Genomic DNA, 15,929 nt, shown 5'->3' with positions numbered 1-15,929 from the left:
TGTTTTGTGATTTATTTTTTGATATGACAAGTTTCAGATCTACACTGCTTATTATATCATAAAATCATCAAAATATCACTGCAAATCCTTCAGATTCTAGTCAACAGTACAGACTCTTCTACTCACAAAATTAATTATACATCCACATTCCCAACCAACACACTTCTGTCATTTTACAAATTAAAAATTTATCAATAAGTACATTAAATTATCAAGGGAATATCTTATGTCTCTGGCTTAATCCCTGTTCAATATTTAACCATTGTTAAGCATTCTACTTATTCTCATATATATTTTACTTCCATCATATATTACTCTTACTACATGCAGCAGTTCAGCTACTCTTACTGCATTCAATTCCATATTTGAACAAAATATTCAATAATTAAAACATGATGAAATCCATTTCATCCTACACTTTCTCTAACTCAACAAACATGCAGTAAACTTCCTTTCTCACATTTATTTATTTCTCAGTGACCTGATAAAGGGAAGAATTTAGTCTGCACCACCCTGCCAGACATAAAATGAATCTATACTTCCCAACTTTTGTTATCACCTTTCAATCAGTATTCTGCTGAATACAGGCACACTTCACAAATAACACTAACAATAACATCATTTCTTCTATCATGAGTCATAGATATAGTATAGTGCTCACACACAGATCCTGCACAACAAAACACATCCATATATCTAGTTACATCGTTTATACCTTCTGCCATACTGTACTCTTCTAGAGATTCATGATCAGAATTTGTAATATGTATCCCAACTTGTACATTCTTTCTTGGTTCTGCTATTTTTTTCCACTTCTTTTATTCTTTCCACTTCTTCCAAGACCATTCCTCCCAGAATCCATTTTTGCTATTATAAAAGAATGCTTTTATAAACTTTTATTGCATTACTATCCTTCACTAATTCTCTCGATTTTTCACCATAAACGATCAACAGAATCATGCTTTTAGAACTGTACAGGTAGTCCAGAGTTTAAGAACATGTTCCAGTCTCAAAGCTATCCTTAAGCCAAATTTGTATGTAAGCCAGAACATTATTATTGTATAATACTGAGTAAGTAGTATTGTGTGATGAACTTGAATCATTATGTATTCTACCTGAATCGTTGTGTATTTAACTTGAATTTGCTACAATAACCTCTATTCTTAATTATGGGTTGTCTTTGTCCTTAAACTGGGGCATTATTATTTATTTATTTATTATTTAGATTTTTATACCGCCCTTCTCCCGAAGGACTCAGGGCGGTGTACAGCCAGATTAAAACAGTAAAATATACAAATTAAAACAACAGTTAAAATAACATATTCTATAAATGGCCGAAAATTAAAACCGTCAAATTTGACCCAAAAATAAAATACCCCAGTTAAAATTATTAAAATTCAAAAGATTTAAATATTTAAAAAAGTTAACCCAGTCCCACTTGAATAAACAAGTGTGTTTTCAATTCACGACGAAAGGTCCGAAGGTCAGGTAATTGACGCAAATCAAGGGGAAGTTCGTTCCAGAGGGTAGGTGCTCCAACAGAGAAGGCCCTTCCCCTGTGGGCCGCCAGCCGACATTGCTTGGTGGACGGCACCCTGAGAAGACCCCCTCTGTGTGAGCGTACAGGTCGGTGGGAGGCATAAGGTAACAGCAGGCGGTCCCGTAAGTACCCGGGCCCTAAGCCATGGAGCGCTTTAAAGGTGGTAACCAATACCTTGAAGCGCACCCGAAAGACCACAGGTAGCCAGTGAAGACTGCGCAGGAGCGGTGTTACCCGGGAGCAACGTGTGGCTCCCTCAATCACCCGCGCAGCTGCATTCTGGACTAACTGAAGCCTCTGAATGCACTTCAGGGGTAGCCCCATGTAGAGAGCATTGCAATAATCCAGACGAGAAGTGACAAGAGCGTGAGTGACTGTGCATAAGGCATCCCGGTCAAGAAAGGGGCGCAACTGGCGAACCAGGCGAACCTGGTAAAAGGCTCCCCTGGAGATGGCCGCCAACTGGTCTTCAAACGACAGCCGTCCATCCAGGAGAACGCCCAAGTTGCGCACCCTTTCTGTTGGGGCCAATGACTCGCCCCCAACAGTCAGCCGCGGTTGCAGCTGACTGTACCGGGGTGCCGGCATCCACAGCCACTCCGTCTTGGATGGATTGAGTCTGAGTCTGTTTCTCCCCATCCAGACCCGTACGGCTTCCAGGCACCAGGACAGCACTTCGACGGCTTCTTTGGGGTGGCCCGGGGTGGAAAAGTACAGCTGAGTATCATCAGCGTACAGCTGGTAACTAACCCCAAAGCCACTGATGACCTTGCCCAACGGCTTCATATAGATGTTGAACAGGAGAGGCGAGAGAATCGACCCGAGGCACCCCACAAGTAAGGCGCCTCGCGGTCGATCTCTGCCCTCCTGTCAACACTGTCTGCGACCGGTCAGAGAGATAGGAGGAGAACCACCGATAAACGGTGCCTCCCACTCCCAAACTCTCCAACCGGTGCAGCAGGATACCATGGTCGATGGTATCAAAAGCCGCTGAAAGATCTAACAGGACCAGGGCAGAGGAACAACCCCTATCCTTGGCCCTCCAGAGGTCATCCACCAACGCGACCAAAGCTGTCTCCGTGCTATATCCGGACCGGAAGCCGGACTGGAACAGGTCTAGATAGACAGCTTCATCCAGGTACCGAGGAAGCTGCCATGCCACCATACTCTCTACAACCTTCGCCATAAAGCGAAGGTTGGAGACTGGACGATAATTACCCAAAATAGCTGGGTCCAGGGAAGGCTTCTTGAGGAGGGGTCTCACCACCGCCTCTTTCAAGGCGGCGGGGAAAACCCCTTCCAACAATGAAGCATTTATAATTCCCTGGAGCCAGCCTCGTGTCACCTCTTGAGTGGCCAGCACCAGCCAGGAGGGACACGGGTCCAGTAAACATGTAGTGGCATGTAACCTCCCCAGTAACCTGTCCACGTCCTCAAGAGCCACAGAATCAAACTCATCCCAAACAACATCAACAAGACGCGTCTCCGTCATCTCACCCGCATCATCGCAATTTTGGTCCAGACTATCCTGAAGCTGAGCGATTTTATCGTATAGATAACCACTAAACTCCTTGGCACGTCCCTGCAAGGGGTCATCCCGCCCCCCCTGATGTAGGAGCGAGCGGGTCACCCGAAACAGGGCGGCCGGGCGGTTATCTGCCGACGCAATGAGGGTGGAAACGTAAAAACGTTTCGCCTCCCTCAGTGCCATTAGGTAGGTCTTAGTAAAAGACCTCACTAGTGTCCGATCAGCCTCGGAACAGCTGGACCTCCAGGTACTCTCTAGGCGTCTTCTCCGGCGTTTCATCTCTCTCAGCTCCTCAGAGAACCAAGGAGCCAATTGAGATCTGTGCCGGGTCAGAGGCCGCAAAGGCACGACACGGTCCAAAGCCCCAGCCGCAGCCTGTTCCCAGGCCGCAACTAGTTCTTCGGTCGTGCCGTGGGCAAGATACTCAGGGAACGGCCCAAGCTCTGTCAGGAACCTCTTGGGGTCCATCAGGCGCCTGGGACGGAACCAACGCATTGATTCTGTCTCCCTGCGGTGGTGAGCGGCGGTCTGGAAGTCTAGGCGGAGGAGAAAATGATCTGACCATGACACAGGTACCATCACTAAATCTCCTAATACCAGATCATTAAACCACTGTCCAGAGATATAAATCAAGTCCAGTGTGGACCCCACTATGTGTGTAGGCCATCAGTTACTTGAATCAGGTCCAAGGCCGACATGGAAGCCTGGAACTCCTGGACCACTGTTGATGACAAACCGGCCGATGGCAAGTTGAAATCCCCCATGACCAAAAGTCTGGGGATATCAACCGCCACTCTCTATTAACCTGGGGACTTCTTGTATTCATTTTGTTGTCTTGTATGAACAATGCTTAAGCCACACATTTGAAACAAACAGATCTTTTTCTAATTACAGTAGATACTGTATTCAACAGTCACCCTTCTAATTCATTCTTGGGCGTCTAAAAGGCCCAATCACATTTTCTTTATTCACCTCATTCTCACCATTCTCTCTTTCATGCTACTTAATGGAATTCTTCTTCCCCTACCACAATCCTTCAGAATATTATACAATTCCAGTCAAAAATAATGTCTGCTTGTTCCATTTTTACTATTCTTTGGAACAAATATACAACTAACAGTAACTTAAGTATTCCTATTTTCAATTGCATCCACAATAAACTAGATAACACAAATCACATTTTCTGAACTGTGAAGCAATTGGTGCCAAAGGCTAAAGAAAGAAATCTGATATTGCCTTTTTTTCTCTTTCTGTTCAGCAGAAATATTACAAACAGAACTATACTTGGAAATGAAATGGAATCATATCGGCTTTTTCAATCCAGTCTCAAGATTTTACCTAGAGAGATCATTGCCTGCTTTAATGATATCAAATTAAAGCACAGTTTAATTATAGTGTTTAATTAAGAAATCTTTGAACATCTAATCTTCAAAAATCAACAGTCTGGACATTTGAATTAATTCTCATAATGTATATCTGTGGTGACTAAGAACTGACAACTACTTGATGTCACATAATCATTTTCAATACTTGGAAAAACTTGACAGTTTTGTTCAACTTGGTGCTTTCCAAATGAGCTGGACCACTCTTATAATCTTCACACTGCTTCCAGTAGTAGTTGAGGATGATGAAAATTAAGAGAATTAAAATTCAATCCATTTTTCAAGACAACAGTCTGGGGAAGAGTGATTCAGAACCTACCAGATGATAGATATATTAAATGTGTGGTAAAAAGTTTCAACTGTGTTTATTTTTAAATAAAAAGCAGCCCATTGGAAACGACAGAACTGCGGCTGAGAAAGTGCTGCTTCGTATCTTTCCTGCTACCCCTTGGAAGTAGTAGGGGGAACTTCTGATCAAGAGCGGTCGGTCCTCCCCCACATACTTTTTTTTGCTGCAGGCTGTCATTTCTGGCTACTTCTTAAAAAGCAAAGAGGCAAGCCAGAGAAAACAGCCGCTGCTCTTCATCTCCTCTCTTGCTCACCCAGCTCCCACCCCAAATACTATAAAGCAGAACCGGCTTCAAATGCTGCCTTGAGACCCTGTGCAGCAGAGCCAGCCTTCGCGGATAGCGATAAGGAAGCCGGAGAGAACTAGCACTCCCCTTTCCCTTCATTCCTTCCCCCGTTTTCCCAAGCAAGCTGCAGCCATCCGTTTGCCCTCATGCCACCTGCCCTCCAAGGCGGAAAAGGTAGTGTTACAGTACTCCTATTAAAAGGCTTTATTGCTGGCAGGCACAGGAGCCGGCGGTCGAACGCGCTCCAGTGGGTCGGAATCTCTCGGGAATCTCCTTAAATAATCAATTGAACACGGGAGCCCCGGGGGCGCAGCCTTGCCCCTCGCTTGCCCCAGGGTGTTCTGACAGGGGAACATTCGCTCCATTGACATTGATGGGGACATCTTTCAGCCTCCGCTCCGCATACAATATTATAAATAACCGGTGGCCCAAGGCCAGCAACCCTACTGCATCTCCCAGGGTGCAATGCGTGCGTAGATTTACGCTCTCCTCCAAAGGCTGAGTTGAGCGTGCGCGCAATTCTTTCTTTCTTCAGCGACCTTCAAAGTTGCTACATATGATTTACGGGCGGCCGAGCCCGAGAGCCGGCCTTAGCCCTACTTTCCAATCCTTGTTGGCTGAGTCCGCTGGCATCGATTTCTCTCTGCCCTGTCAAAGCAGGAATTGGCCACGGCCCTTTGCCGGTTGTCCCGTTTCTAATGTCTCGAAAGTAAAGAAGCTGCACCGCGCAGCTCTTACAACTTGCAGAAACAAGTTGATGGTCTCCCTACTGTAGCTGCGGTTGGTCCGTCGGGGAATCGGGAACCGAGAGTGACCCCTTTTTTTGGCCTGGCCAGGAGACGTATTGCCCACTGTATGAGACTGGAAATAGATGAGTGTAAAGAAGCCCATGTAAGGTAGGATTTCACAAGTACCTGTTTAGTTTATTAGATTAGTCTAAGTAGGTATGTCATACGTGAGACATAATAGGCTAACTATCTATGCATCCAAAGCAAAAGTTACCTAAAACAAATTTACATAACGATTGTGTGAATGCAATTGATTTTATTTCAATCAGCAAACACTCACATGGAAAAATGGGGAGATCCCCCATGTGAATATGTAGCCATGCAATCAATGCAGGAAATGCCTGCAGTCACAAAATCAAAAAAGTAAGTAAAATTTGAATACCCCTTCAAATTTTGCAGTTAAATTCAGGACCATGAAGTTCCTCACTGGTGGCAGTTGATTAATTTTTGCTCCTGTTGGCTTTCACAGTAGAGTAATAGTGGAGGAAAGCACATGCCTGAAAGTTGAATTCTGTGTCAAAAAAAACTGTGTGACATAACCTAAAAAAAGTATATCGCCATAGAGTTATTTCCATTTTTGTAAAATGTATGTATCTCACAGTAATATTCATGTGATATGCAATATTTTAATATAAAGGGATCACAAACCTGGAGATGAGACACAATCTTTTTACGCCATGTGAGTTCTGATCAATTCCCTTGGCGTGTTGCAGATGACTAAAACCATAAATTTCATTTAACACTCTGTAAGAAATTAACATGATGATAGACTACTGAACACTCTGAACCTTTAAAATAAATTATAGACCATAAATACTTCGAAATTGATAGTAGAGATTTATGGATGGATGGATGCAGGGGTGAAATCTAGCAGGTTCTGACAGGTTTGGAGAACCGGTAACAGAAATTTTGAGCAGTTCGGAGAACCGGTAACAGAAATTTTGAGCAGTTCGGTGAACCAGCAAATACTACTCTGGCTGACCCCAGAGTTGGGTGGGAATGGAGATTTTACAATATCCTTCCCCCAGGAGTGGGGAAGGAATGGGGATTTTGCAGTATCCTTCCCCTGGAGTGGGTTAGGAATGGAGATTTTGCAATATCCTTCCCCCAGAAGTGGGGAAGGAATGGAGATTTTGCAGTATCCTTCCCCTGCCACACCCACCAAGCCACACCACGCCCACCAAGCCACGCCCTCAGAACCGGTAGTAAAAAAAAATGGATTTCACCACTGGATGGATGGATGGTATGACATAGGTCACATTTTGTCACCTTTGGGGGGGATGTTATTTATTTATTTATTTACTTACTTAGTTATTTTTCTCCTCCCTTTACTACTTTTCTAAATAACTCAAAGTATCCAACCTACTAATACTCCTTCTCCTATTCTCCCCACAATAACAACCCTATGAGATGAATTGGGCTGAGAGCATGACTGGCCCAAAGGCGGGGCTAGGTTCCTGATTTCTAGCCTGTCTTAATCACTAGACCAGTCTGGAGTTTTGAGTCTGTGAATCTCAAGAAAGTAGATAGCGTTCTCTGTGATTTCAGTTCTGCATCTGTGGATTGGACGGCCTGCCTCACTTGGCTTGGGAAAGCTGCTAGAGAGAGGACTGGAAGTTGGTTCCAGGCTGTAGTCAATACTTATTTGAGAGAAGGTAAGTTCTCAGCAACCCTGAAAAGCAAATATGACTCATCCCTCAGTAGGTCAGTGATCTGAATAAGTTACAGGCTATATAATATAAAATTGTGAATTAAGTCTGTCTGCAAATGGTTTTGTTGGTTTGTATTAAGGATCACTACCCAGAGACCAGTAAAAATGAGGGCAATCCAAATAACTGAATAATTCAATTATTTTATTTTTGATTGCTACTAATACAGATAACGTTTTATGTTCAGTTGATGGCCCTAAACACTGTTTATTCCTTTTGAATAAGACGTTTAGCCTATCATTAATCTTTATTTAAGAAGAAACCCAATTAATATTTAGTTTTATTCAGAAAAATCATAATGAACTAGACTAGTAGTCTAAAAAGGTTTCCTTGCAGATAAAGAAATCTTGCTGGGATTGTTTTATCAAACTTCAAAAAGCTGTCCAAACCAAATTTTCTTATAGAAAAGTTCAGCTTAGTTTAATCAGCAGATTTTTGAGTATTGAATTCTATGTTTAAGATATGAACTTGCTTTGGGAGAAAGAATCTATATTTCAAGCTGCTATCCTCAGCAATTGCAGTTGGTATCCGTTGGTGCTTGAGTGACAGAGAACACAGCATTAATGAAACTGGGGCCAATGAAATTGTATTTTACCATTTTAGTCATCCAGTTTTATATCCTGCTTTTTTAAGGAGTTTGATCACAAAACTTCAAAACCATATCTCAGAACTTTGATACTTCTACAGCTCTAAAATAGTTGGGGGACAGGAACAGAGGAACCAGGCGTGTGTGAATAAAGGAGGCAGCTCAGGGGGAAAACAACATGGAATATTTCCTCATTTACCTACTGGCTACATATTACAGAACTACCCACATACCAGCTAGCTGCTATCAAGAGAAATTGTTTCTTAACTTTTAAGTTTCTGTTCATTTACCTCTCTTCTCTGCAACACTGTATGTGACACTACAGGATGTATGCTTGGTGATTTGATTTCCACTCTTCAAATACATGTTTCTGTAGTGTATCATCAACACAATTAAGCATAACTTCTATATTAGTTTACATTGTTCAGATTAGGGAAACATTTAAAGGGATCCATGAACCCCTTAAGCTGAAATAAATAGAGAAGCCTAGGAGATAGTAGCAATAAGCTATTTCACTGAAATAGAATAGAATAGAATAGAATAGAATAGAATAGAATAGAATAGAATAGAATAGAATAGAATAGAATAATTTATTGGCCAAGTGTGATTGGACACACAAGGAATTTGTCTTGATGCATATGCTTTCAGTGTACATAAAAGAAAAGATACCTTCATCAAGGTACAACATTTACAACACAAATGATGGTCAATATATCAATATAAATCATACGGATTACCAGCAAAAAAGTTACAGTCATAAGTGGAAAGAGATGGTGATGGGAACGATGAGAAGATTAATAGTAGTGCAGATTTAGTAAATAGTTTGACAGTGTTGAGGGAATTATTTGTTTAGCAGAGTGATGGCCTTCGGGGAAAAACTGTTCTTGTGTCTAGTTGTTCTGGTGTGCAGTGCTCTATAGCGTCGTTTTGAGGAGGAGTTGAAACAGTTTATGTCCAGGATGCGAGGGGTCTGTAAATATTTTCACAGCCCTCTTCTTGATTCGTGCAGTATACAGGTCCTCAATGGAAAGCAGGTTGGTAGCAATTATTTTTTCTGCATTCTAATTATCCTCTGAAGTCTGTGTCTTTCTTGTTGGGTTGCAGAACAGAACCAGACAAATGACAGACTCAGTAATTCCTCTGTAGAACTGAATCAGCAGCTCCAGTATTTTGGTAGCTCTTTCCTTTAGTTTGCCTTGTTTAGATCTCCCCAAATAATGGCCAGTGAATCAGGGTGTTTGGCTTCAGCCTCCATGATTTGGTCAGCTAGAGTTCATAATGCCTTGTTTACACCGGCTTGTGGTGGGACATAAACAGCAATTAGAAGAAATGAGGAAAATTCACGAGGCGAATAATATGGTTTGCAGTTGATAATTAAAGTCTCTAAATTGTTGTCACAGAATTTGTAAATTACTTTTAAATCTTGACACCAGTTGTTGTTAATATATAGGCATAAGCCTCCTCCTTTCTTTTTACCAGATGTTTCTGTAATTCTGTCTGATCATTCAATCTGAAACCCTGGAATGTTCAGGCTGCACAAATGAAGCACAATAAGTAATTCTGTTGAATGGAGTGACATATAAAAGCGGTATGATTTAGGGGGAATGAAAGCAGTATTTTGATTAGTTTGAAACTAATATGGATAACCAAAGTCCTGAAGGGAGAATGCAAGGTGTGTAAAATTGAGCAGGATCAATAATATTAAGCGGGGGTTGGTAGAGAGAGAAAACTACAAAGGCCATAAGCACGTATAAGACCATAAGTTGTTGGTAAGAAAGTTGTTCATGATTTAGACAATGATCCTGAACTGTTAAATACATCTTCTGCCTTATATACAAAGATAATTTCATTGATCTGTTTTGCAAGAAACTTGCAAAGCTATATTTTCTTCCCCTACCCCAATATGCATCTATGTTATTTAAAATACTTTATTCATTTCTTTAACGTGTGGCCGCGCGGGGGATTGAGGGAGCTCCCCGTAGCTCCCATGTAACATCTCTCCTGCGCAGGCTGCACTGGTTGCCGGTGGTCTTCTGGGTGCGCTTCAAGGTGTTGGTTATCACCTTCAAAGCGCTCCATGGCATATTTACGGGACCGTCTGCTGCCGCCAGTTACCTCCCATTGTCCGGTACGTCCAGTGCGCTTTCACAGGGAGGGCCTTCTTAGGGTGCCGTCGGCTAGCCAATATCGGCTGGCGGCCCCCAGGGGAAGAGCATTCTCTGTGGGTGGCCCGGCTCTATGCCGGTGGGACTCTGTCTCCTCCCTGATCTCCGGACCTTTAAACGCGAGCTCAAGACTTTCTTTTTTCACCAAGCGGGGCTGGCCTGATTGATTTTAATATGGGGGGTTTTAGCGGGTTTTTAACAGGGTTTTAGCTTTTGAAAAATTTTAGCTAATATTTTAAGTATACAGCGGTCGAATTAGATTCTTAAACTTGTTATAGTATTTTAATTTGTTTTGGATTTTTGTTGTTTTATTTGCTGTACACCGCCCTGAGTCTTCGGAGAAGGGCGGTATAAATATAAATAAATAAATAAATAAATAAATAAATAAATAAATAAATAAATAAATAAATAAATAGCTAACTAACTAACTAACTAACTAACTAAGTAACTAACATCACAAAGAAAACTTGTGAAAGCATCCGGAATTGAACTTGATTCAAAGTAGGTTTTACCTTGTTCCAGAGATATAACAGACTTTAAATTTATTTATTTATTTATTTATTTTATTTATTTATTCATACTTTTATACCGCCCATCTCCCTAGGGACTCAGGGCGGTGTACAGCCATATAAAAAACACATAAATATACAAAGTAAAACATTAATCTAAAAAACTTATTAAATAGGCCAAATATTTAAAATAGACATATAAATAATAAAACCTGGTTAAAATTTAGTTTTAAAATTTTAAAAATATTAATAAAACCCCAAATTAAAATTTGACACTATTATGCCAGTCCCGCTTGAATAAATAAGTGTGTTTTGAGCTCACGACGGAAGGTCCGAAGATCAGGCACTTGACGTAAGTCAGGGGGAAGTTCGTTCCAGAGCGTCGGTGCCCCCACAGAGAAGGCCCTGCTCCTGGGGGCCGCCAGCCGACACTGTTTGGCGGACGGCACCCTGAGGAGACCCTCTCTGTGAGAGCGTACGGGTCGGTGGGAGGCATAAGGTAACAGCAGGCGGTCTCGTAAGTACCCGGGTCCTAAGCCATGGAGCGCTTTAAAGGTGGTAACCAAAATCTTGAAGCGCACCCGGAAAACCACAGGAAGCCAGTGCAGGCTACGGAGTAGTGGTGTTACGTGGGAGCCACGAGCGGCTCCCGTTACCACTCGCGCAGCCGCATTCTGGACTAACTGTAGCCTCCGGGTGCACCTCAAGGGCAGCCCCATGTAGAGAGCATTGCAGTAATCCAACCTAGATGTAACCAGAGCGTGAGTGACCGTGCATAAGGCATCCCGGTCAAGGAAGGGACGCAACTGGCGGACCAAGCGAACTTGGTAAAAGGCCCTCCTGGAGACGGCCGCCAGATGTTCATCAAAGGACAGCCGTCCATCCCAGATACATGAAATCAACAGATACATGAAATCCCAGATACATGAAATCCCAGATACATGAAATCAACAGATTTGCTAAGTTATGCAATTATGAAGTCAATAAGCAATAGCAATAACACTTAGACTTATATACTAAAGCTGCTTCATAGTGCTTATGTATCTCTCATAATTTTTATTACCTTAGCTAGCTTTTTGTTGTTGTTAGTTGCAAAGTCGTGTCCGACCCATCGTGACCCCATGGACAACGTTCCTCCAGGCCTTCCTATCTCTACCATCCTCTGGAGTCCATTTAAGCTCACACCTACTGCTTCAGTGACTCCATCCAGCCATCTCATTGTCTATCGTACTCTTCTTCTTTTGCCCTCAATCTTTCCCAGCATTAGGCTCTTCTCCAGTGAGTCCTTCTTTCTCATTAGGTGGCCAAAGTATTTCAGTTTCATCTTCAGGATCTGGCCTTCTAAAGAGCAGTCAGGGTTGATCTCCTCTAGGACTGACTTGTTTGTTCGCCTTGCAGCCCAAGGGACTCGCAGGAGTTTTCTCCAGCACCAAAGTTCAAAGGCCTCAATTCTTTGGTGCTCAGCTTTACCAGATGTATTTACCAGATAGCTTTACCAGATGTATTTAATTTTGTTACAAGTGCTTGATGCCTAGCTTCCAGTGTTTTTATCATTTGAATTTATATTCCACTGTTTTATCCATAGGTCATTCAATTCCTCTCTTTCATTAAATTAATGAAAATATCTAAAATTGTTATTTAGGGGCAAGTACTTTCATACTCAGTATTCAAAAATAATTCCTTATTTTAATAGGAATTATTAACTTTCAGAAATAAAGTCAGTGTGACTTTATTAGATGGGGGTGGGTAATGTGGGGTGGGAAATCACTAAAAGCAGAAAGAAACACTCCTTCAAATACAATCTTTCTCCCCCCCCCCAACCATTCAAACGATGTTTTTTTCTTACAGAACTGATGGAAGACAATTTTCATAGGAGAAGGCATTGATGAAGGGAAGACCAAGCAAGTGAAAGTAAAATGTGGAAGTTACTTGCTAAAAACTTGTTAAGGACAAAACTTTATGAAAACTGCTCTCGAATTTTGCTGCAAACACCAAAGGGCAAGCCGAGGTATCAAAAGTATTTTTCATTGAGCAGTAAACCTTGGCTCCGTTCAGCAAGGATAGCGCAGGCAGTTCAGACCTTCAATATCGGCACAACTATCCGGAAAGTGGAAACGCTAGAGAAAAAACAGTTTATCTGTGTTCATTGGGAAGATGGCAGTGAGAGCCTTTACCCTTCAGTGTGGCTACGAGACAATTGCCAGTGCCCAGACTGTTTCCTGCACTCTGCTAAAGCACGCAAACTGCTTGTCGAAAATCTAGATATCAATATCAAGGTGAAGGATGTCATTTTGACAGAACAGAAAAAGGTAAAAGAATTTTATGTATATGCGCAGTTGTAATAAAAATGAATACAACAAAATAAAACCAGGTAATAAATCCATAAAACAAAATCATGTGTCTCAAGCTGTTTTGGCCAAAGAGACAACACTTCCCCTGATTTAGATATTAGTTTTCTGTTGCTGCACCCTAAAATCAGAGGTGGTATTCAGCAGGTTCTGACCAGTACTGGAGAACCGGTAGTGGAAATTTTGAGTAGTTCGGAGAACCTGTAATTATCACCTCTGACTGGCCCCGCCCCCATCTGTTCTCTGCCTCCCAAGTCCCAGCTGATTGGGAGGAAATGGGGATTTTGCAGTAACCTTCCCCTGGAGTGGGGTGGGAACGGAGATTTTACAGTATCCTTCCCCTGCCACGCCCACCAAGCCATGCCCACAGAACCGGTAGTAAAAATTTTTGAATCCCACCACTGCCTAAAATCTGCTTTTCTGCAACCACATCATTCTGCTGGCCAATATTTTCTGCAGTCTACTGCTGTTCCAAAATCTTTTAAAACGTGTTTTTACCAAGCCAGTTATCTCTCATCTTGCAACTTGCTGTGGTGTCTGTTACATTTTGTTCTTTGCAAAGGTACAAGATGTTCACTTGTGTGGAATTCACTTAGCTTCACATTCTTTGCAAGGCCAACCGAATTCCATGAAACAATTTTGACCAAAGTGCTATTCAGACTGTGCTATAGACAATTCAAATGCATGCCTTTCAATGTTTGTTTCTATTTTATGGAACAAGGTAAATATTGTATGGCCAGATGACCACACCAGTGAATTTGAGGCTGAATGGTTGAAAAAAAGATGCTTTTCTGACCAAGCTAGAGCAAAAGCACAAGAAGAATTGTTTTTATCAGGTAAGAATTTATGTTGTTGTGCTAAAGTATTAAAGCAAGAGTCTCAAACATGATCTATAGGCCACAAGTCATTTTATATGACCTACATAGAAGGCACTGGGGTTCCTATCTAGGAAGGCCCTGATACCAAACACTACATAGATGCACTGTCCAGGTCATGATGTGTATCATTCTCCCAGGCTTAACTTAGCAGGGTTGTGTCCACTGGTCTGCGTAGTTGGCACCTCAAAGTCTATCAGGCCTGGCAGTGCTGCCTATGAGAATCCTTTACTATGGCAGGCCTTCTGAGGCAGCGTAAGGAGACAGTGTGAAATGAGGCTTAGTTAGGGAAGATGGGCCAGAAGTGAAGAAGGAGGAGACAACTGAGGAGGACTGGATCTCACTGCCACACTGTAGGGGTTTCTCTGCTAGATGAGGATCAGAAAGACATCAAGTAAGCAAGATTTTGCTGTTATGCAAAGGAAAGAAGGATTCTGCTGGGCCAGGAAAGGAAAGAAAATGAGAAGCAGGCAAAAAGAACAAAATATCTTTCCACTCAGGAAGAAAAAAGAGAATGAAAACAGTATTTTGGCAGTTCTTAATGGAATAGAATTCCTAGATTATATCATCTTAGATAGAATCTTAAAATCATAAATATATTACCTATAAACTGTAATTAAAAACCAATTTTGATTTTATGATCAATGAAAAATACTGCTATCTAAATGGTCAAAGTGCAGTGCTCTATTTGTCAAATAGCTCTGATTTGTGGTATTCTTTTAATTAAATGCATATTTGTTTTTGATACACTACAAACTTTTGCATCAGTATATGAAAAGGCTTTAGAGTTGCAGCCATTGGGCTAATGATAATAATGGCACTCATGATTATTTGAATTTGAAAGTTCTGTATTAAATAGTGCAAAACCTTTGGTATGCCAGTATGCCATTATTAATTTTCTGTACGTATTTATATTGCTTTTTGTTAAAACTGGCAGTAAGACTTGCATTTTAAGAACCAAGTGAGTTTTTCTACTGTACAAAGCAGCTTGAAAACATCAGGAAGAGGAAGAATCCCTGATCGACTAAAACTCAGAAGGAATCTGGCAGCACCTTTTCCAACTAGCATTTAAATTAGATTTAATTAAAGCTTGACTAAAAGGCATAAGCTTTCATGAGCTGACATTCATTGCATCAGATGAATAGCTATAATGATATAGAAATAAGTAGGGCAGGCAAAGCAATCTAGGTTACAGATGTTTATTATTTTTACATATTTTATTTTCATCACATATTAATGATGTTCGGCAAAGTAGTAGCTCAATACTACCAACAATATTGCATAATGAATGAAATATTAAAAGCTACCAATACCTGGACTGGTTTGGAAGCTGTTGACAAATCTTCTAGCATCCATTTTTGCAGCCAAAAACCTTTGAACCTGTACATAATTTTGCTAGCTGAGCTAGATAGACCCATTCTATCACTTACTACTACATTTAATTGGTGACCATTTCTGGGCTGGGTATATTTTAGCAGAAATGAGAAAAATACTCTGTTTGCAGCTAGGAGTTAACTGTATGGGTTTGCAGCACAGATCTGAAATTCAGTTTCACTGTACACATAGACTTTTTCTGTGTTCTCCTGCGGATGTGGCTAATGAATAGAAAGCAAACCGTTTGGGGGTATTTTCAATGGAATCAGCTATTTCTCCCAATAATACATCCCATCATATACCACCTCAGTTGCAACAAAATCAATAAAATCACCCCACGAATAACTGCTTTCCGAACTATTTGTTCTCGGATATAATTTAAATTGCTGGTAAAATCTCTATACTACTTGAGTTCAAGGTATAGGGGTATAACCTTTGTTTATATAGATTCTTTCTTAGAAAGATGTGTTGCAGAGATATGTATACATAT

The 15,929-nt window shown here is 41.4% G+C and overlaps 1 protein-coding gene across 3 annotated transcripts in view; it reads left to right on the top strand.

The window, feature by feature from the left end:
* Positions 1–5,606: 5,606 nt before the first annotated feature.
* The window catches only part of BBOX1 (gamma-butyrobetaine hydroxylase 1), a 40,866-nt gene continuing 30,543 nt past the window's right edge, over positions 5,607–15,929 (top strand). For 2 of the 3 annotated variants that reach the window (XM_058161175.1, XM_058161155.1), the window contains exons 1-4: positions 5,607–5,981; positions 7,422–7,528; positions 12,691–13,151; positions 13,912–14,026. In XM_058161175.1, the coding sequence (XP_058017158.1) occupies positions 12,759–13,151; positions 13,912–14,026 (508 nt within the window). In that variant the 5' untranslated portion in view covers positions 5,607–5,981; positions 7,422–7,528; positions 12,691–12,758. The remainder of the gene's footprint in view (positions 5,982–7,421; positions 7,529–12,690; positions 13,152–13,911; positions 14,027–15,929) is intronic. The other variant, XM_058161165.1, reaches the window with a different exon arrangement.

The sequence above is a fragment of the Ahaetulla prasina genome, chromosome 1 (genome assembly GCF_028640845.1).
Source record: "Ahaetulla prasina isolate Xishuangbanna chromosome 1, ASM2864084v1, whole genome shotgun sequence".
In the NCBI taxonomy this organism is placed as follows: domain Eukaryota; kingdom Metazoa; phylum Chordata; class Lepidosauria; order Squamata; family Colubridae; genus Ahaetulla; species Ahaetulla prasina.
The sequence above is the reverse complement of the archived record's forward strand: the minus strand, read 5'-3'. Positions and strand labels throughout refer to the sequence as shown.